Here is a 6,080-nt window from a genome sequence, read left to right on the forward strand (position 1 = left end):
TGTGAAGACCATCACAGAACGCTATTTGCATGATGCACCTTTGAAGCGTCGATAACGCCGTTGGCGGCGCAGTTGTAAATATAGAGTGGCAAAGTTAAAGTGCACGCGCACCCTTAAAATACATATCATATCATGCACCAGAAATAAACGTACACAGCACAGGCACTTGGAGCGTTTCAATAAAATATTATGCTAAATAAGTACGAAATCTATTTACTACAAAAGTCTTATTGTTTCTCTACTCTCTTTCGCCTATTATTGCCGGACCATCTCTGTAAATGCGTGCAAAATGCTCCTCGGCAACACACATATATACACTGCACGCACGCTGCCGCACACTGACACATATATATCCAGAGAGACATGATACAAGATTGCGTGGCACAGCTTTGCTGTTGATCCTAAGGCGTGCTGCCGCGGATGAGACGCGCAGTTCCGCGGGATATGCGCACGCGACGCGGGGATGTTTCAAGTATGAAGCGCTGTCGCGCGAGTGAGGACGTGCGCGCCAAATTCGAGCCCCGGCGCACGTCGCCACAGCGTCAGCGGATGCGTCTGTAGTTTTAGAAGATGACAATGATTATATATGGACGATATATTCTAGAATTGAAATTAAAAAACAGTAACAAAAAATCGCTCAGTCATGCCGCAGATTAGCTGAATCAAAAAGATAGAATTTAATATGAACGAAACAAAATATAGGGCCTACTATGGTTATGAAATTCCACCAACAAAGAAAGGATAGAGAAGGAGATATTAATAGGCAACCAAGTAATAAAAACATGCACGAAATATTCATTCCTAGGGGATTTAATTAATGATATAGAGGTTATAACGATATGATAAGAGTCCGAACTGAAAAATGTAGGTTCATGATGAGGGAAATATTATCATGGGAGAGAGCAAAATTATGGAAATCATACTATAGAAGCAAGAGTGAAATTATACGAATGCACAGTTTTACCTTCCTTCCTAAACAACAGTGAAACATGGACTTTAGGCCGGCGCACCACGTGGCGATTTTTTATCGACAGTACCGGCGATTTTGTTGCCAGCAAAAAAATCGCCGAGAAATCGCCACGCGTTCGCTGCACCGCGTCACCGCAGATTTCGACGCCAGAAACTCGTCGCTGGAATATCAAACATGTTTGATATTTGTTGCCCAGTTGCTGAACAATCGCTACGAGTGCGCTGACCAGGCACAGTTTTTGGATTAACCAATCAAATGCATGATTTGAAGCACGTGATCAAATATTGGCAGCGCCCGTGGTGTGGTCACGTACAGTTCATACAGTGGTATGTCGCTGACAGATGGTTGCATTGTCACCGGGTGGCGCACTTGTGGCGATTTTTATCGACAGTGCTGTCGATAAAAATCGCCGGTACTGTTGATAAAAATCGCCACGTGTGCGCCCGGCTTAAGGAAGACGTAAAAATGTTGGAGGATTTCCAAAATGAGTGCCTGCGCAAAAATAATAATCACGCAGAAAATGCAGAAAAATCTACCGAAAGGCATTTAAAGACGATGAAAACTCCAAGGAAAGATACAGAGAAATCAGTAAAAATATAGTTTCTATACGTAAATCGTGGTAAATACATTAAAAACGCATTATTTTATTAAAAATCCTTATATTTACTTATAAAACATCAAGAGATAGCGCTGTGGCATGTAAACATTGCGAAATGCATCGGCCTAGACTGGTACTCAGGACTGGTACCCGGTCGACAGTTCCACACGCTACACTAACAGCGTCAGTGTAGCGAAGGATACTTGCCGGAGTGAAGGTGGCGAACAGGTACAGTCTAAGCAACAGGCGGGCATTTCATTATTTATGAAAAGTAAACACAGTAGGCCTAGCTCAGGAACTGTCCACGTCGATGACGCCCCATTCATGCCATCAACGAAGAAGGCGGGCGTTATTCTGATTACGGAGATGCGAAAATGCAACAGAATGACGTAGCGCAGTGCGCTAAACAGCGTGTATATTTGGTTTTTGTGCAAACTCTATCGTAGGAAACCGTTCTATGCCTAGCAGAATGCCCTGGTTCCTGACGATCGGCGATTCGCGTGCTCTAATGGTATTATACCTAGAAGTTATAATAGAGAGTGCAGCGTAGACTGTGATTGGAAGAGACAAAGTGTCAATCCTCGGCCGCGCCTCGCATCATGCGCGCCATCACGTCAAGAGTACATAATAGAGAGGATATATTAGTCTATTATGTACCTTGATATATATATATAGTTGTCAAATATATATGCATGCGTCACGGTGTGCGGCAGCGTGAGTGGCGGTGTCACAGTGCGGTGTGGCGTGTGTTGAGCAGAGGAGCATTTGCACGTCATTTACAGAGGAAATTGTCGGCAATAATAGGCGAATGAGAGTAAGAGAATAATTGTTTGTAAATGAATTTCGTATTTATTTAGCATAACATTTTATTTAAACGCTCCAAGTGCATGTGTGCATGCAGGGGCGTAACATCCGGGGGGGGGGGGAGAGGATGCATCCCCCCGCTCTTGAAGGAGGGGGGATGGCCTGTACAAATATCCCCCCTAAGATTTAAAAAAAAAGGGAAAAAAAAAGAATAGCCAAAAAGTATGGTTGCAACATACAAAAACACGTGAAATTGTGAGAAATTGCAATTCTTACCTGTGTTTAATACATGTATTATTACTATAGTAACGATAACTGTGGTAAGCTCTCTGAAAGTCATGAAAAGTGTTTTGAATCCTAACTTGTAGGGTTGAGTTCTAGGGTTGAGATAGTGTCATCAGACATGCGAATATGGCTAATATTTCAAAATTTTCTGGGGCGGCATGCCCCCAGACCACCCTAGCACTGGCATGCCTACTGCACGCGGGCCTGCCTGCGGCAGCCAAGTATAATTTCGCCCCCGGCTATCGCCGATCATCCCCCCCACCACTCCTCGGTACGGATTTACGCCCTGTGCACGCCACCCTTAAAATACATATCATGCACCAGAGATATAAACATACACAACACCAACGCCTTTCTTTTTCGTATCTGGATTATTTAGAGATAAAAGACCTTAGCTACAATATAGAACAAAGTACAGAGATTAGATAGTATATATACATAAAATATGATAGGCATATGGTGCTATAGTTTGTCGGGCGCGCGGATAATATGAGATGCAGTTTGTTGAGAGTTCTATGCAATGTGGAAATGTCGAATGCCCTAGGTAGGTAGTGAACTAGTTCTAAGAATTTGCTAAAGTATGAAGACACTTGTTCGTAATTGAACGTGATTATAAGTGCATGATTGTGAGAACACGTTCTGATCGTATCTACTAAATATTTGATTCCACAGTGCCTCTTCTCAAGTCTTACCAATACTAGTTACGAATTTGAAGATGGGTTCCTATAGATAATAGGTGAATCAGGATCATAATTTTCTGCCTTTGCCTATAAGATGCTGTACATGCAACAAGATGTTGCAAAAAATTGCTTAGATTAGCAATATCTGACATTTCGTCTGTGGTGGACAGCATTTTGTGAAGATTTGTTTATGTTACTGTAACACGTGTTACACGTTTACATAATGTAACACGTGTTGGAACAACACTAGAAAACCTGTTTTATTCAGTCCCCCAACGTTGCTGTCGTTACTGTTGGCAATAATTATTGTATAAAAATTTCAAATTGTCGAAACGGTCTAAATTGCTAAGAATAGGCATCTTTATCTTCCCACATTCTTTGTGTGTGTTTCGAACGCGTTACGGAGGTGTTTACTTTTCACGTGTTAGTCGACAAAAACCGGGTCAACTAACAGCTCAACCGAATCTCCTGTCTTAAGTGGACACGTGACTTCTTTTCATCAACCGCATCCATCGTTCTGCTAAACCGGTCTCATTTAGCGACGCCTTGGTTCCGAAGTCGTTACTGAAGGACCCGCATTTCGTAAGCGTAGTACGAATTATCGAAAAAAATGTCCAGGTTTCAACTGGTTTTTAATCAAGTTCCTTGTTTGTTTTTGTTAGGGTCGCCTCGACAACGAGAACGTGTCGCTGTCGGAGTGCAGCGTGTCGTTAGGAGAGAGCCGCGACTCGTACAATGGCGAAGCCGTGCGGAACGCGCCCAACGGTGGCGCCACCGGCGGCATGTCGCTGATGCCAGGCTACGAGAGCGAATCGAAGTTCGCGCCGGACAAGTTTCTCGCGCATGGCGCTGTCGGTGCGAGCGTGAAGGACCTGGGCCGGCACATAGCGCACAACCACACGTACCAGGTCGGTACTCCGAGCTCCTCCGCTGCGCGCCGCATTTTTTTTTGCGTTTTTTTGGCGGAGCCAGTGTTTATTTGTTGACTTGGGATCTTTAGAAGTACGGTCACTGCTGCACATGAGGGTCGGTTGCGATTGAAACGTGAAAAGCGTTCGTTGTAGACAGGTTTTTGCTGGAACTACATTTCGTCTTACTTGAAAATTACCGTATATATATATATATATATATGAATGCGATTTAGCTGGTAAACAGTGCCAATTCCTCGGGTTTTATAAGTGTTGTTTCTTGAAATGCATCTTGTCAAGAGCGTATTAAGAAGGAGAGCGTACAACGGTGAAATGCTGAAAACTGCCTTTTCTATTTTGATGATTCTTTGCGGTATTATTGATCAGCTGTCCTACCTTGCTAATATAAAACAAACCCTCGCTTGTTCGTACGACGGCCCGCTAGAATCAGCTGAGATAATGAGGGTCGGTGAAAATTGGTATTTGCTGCCAAAAACCGACTCGTAGATCGCGCTGTTGGCTGCGCCGCCTCTCTGCGGCTTGGGAGTTATCTTCGGAACTACGTAGTGTTTGCCGATGAATAATTGACATAAATGGAATGAATGCAGCGTCTGTTATTGATTGCCTATATGGTGATGTACCTTGCACTGTGCCGCGTCGCTGACGCTGATGTTAGTAGACTCCTGCTAGTACTGACGTTAATGAGTCGGCGGGCTACACAGCGGCGACGGCGGGAAGCAAGCAGCACTGGGCCACAAGGGCGAGAGAGGTCGCAGGCTAAAGCATTGTCTCGAGTTCGGTTTTGGCGCAAAAAACAAAAAATAAAACGGGCATGATTTTCACGGCGCTCATTATCTCAGCATAGGGAGCATGGGCGTAGGGGACAAGCGTTTGGTTTATATTAGGCAAGGTTAGGACAGCGTGATCCACTAATACCGGGGCATAAGAATGCGTCAGAAATAAAAGCGGGCTTAAGTTTTTAATTCGAGGCTAATACTGGCAAGCGTGGTTTAGCGCATTTCACGGCGTTGGTAGCTTGCCTTCGTAATTACGGTTTGATCTGTTGTATTGTCAGTGCTGATGTTAATAAAGTATGGGCTCGCGTAAGTTGCATGCGAGGCTGGAGATTGAGGGATATGATCAGGTGCGCGAAGCATGTCTGATTAGAAGAGTGCTAAGTAATGTCACGTCGAAGAGCTGTCAGTTGGATGGCTAGGCATCTGCGTACATCCCCATAATCGGGTTAGGCAGCGTTAGCTGCGCTTATAAAAGAAACACAGTTGCATGTAATAGGACACTGTTGGTATTGGGGCGCTTAGAGCGAGGCGCTCAGCATCTGCGCGTTCGTCGCGATTGCTATGGCGAGGCGGGGTCAGGGGCAGGAAGGCCATGTATTGATGTTCGGCTGTCTGGCGCTACAGTTCGCGCAGGCGGGCTGGCCGCAGCAGCGCGGGGCGAGGCGGTGCGGCCGGCGTCGTCGGCGCGCGACAAGCGCGCGGCGTTCGTCGCCAAGCGGGCTATGGGGCGGCTGATGTCTACCGATCGAGATAGCGGGCGTGCGCAGCGGTGCACGTGGCCATTCGTAGGGGGGGGGACATCAGGCGAAGAATCGTTCACTATGGGGCTGCCGATCGAGGAGTTACGCAGGCGCCGCTGGCAGGGGCGCACAAGCGGATCTCACCGGACGTGGGCTAGCTGACGGGTGATGGCCGCGACGTCCGCCGGCGCGGGGCAAGAAAATGGCGGCGGGGCAGGAGCTGCCGGACGCGGGCTAAGCTGCGAGCAATAATGCGTCGACGCTGGGCTCGGTGCGTCGCAAAGGGCTAGCGGTGAGA

At 46.3% G+C, this 6,080-nt stretch overlaps 1 protein-coding gene across 1 annotated transcript in view; it reads left to right on the forward strand.

The window, feature by feature from the left end:
- Positions 1–6,080, forward strand: part of LOC106818062 — a 12,825-nt gene that overhangs the window by 6,166 nt on the left and 579 nt on the right. Inside the window, exon 3 of the mRNA XM_014822787.1 lies at positions 4,000–4,245. Within this exon, the coding sequence (XP_014678273.1) occupies positions 4,000–4,245 (246 nt within the window). The remainder of the gene's footprint in view (positions 1–3,999; positions 4,246–6,080) is intronic.

The sequence above is a fragment of the Priapulus caudatus genome, unplaced genomic scaffold, assembly GCF_000485595.1.
Source record: "Priapulus caudatus unplaced genomic scaffold, Priapulus_caudatus-5.0.1 Scaffold36, whole genome shotgun sequence".
Lineage (NCBI taxonomy): Eukaryota > Metazoa > Priapulida > Priapulimorpha > Priapulimorphida > Priapulidae > Priapulus > Priapulus caudatus.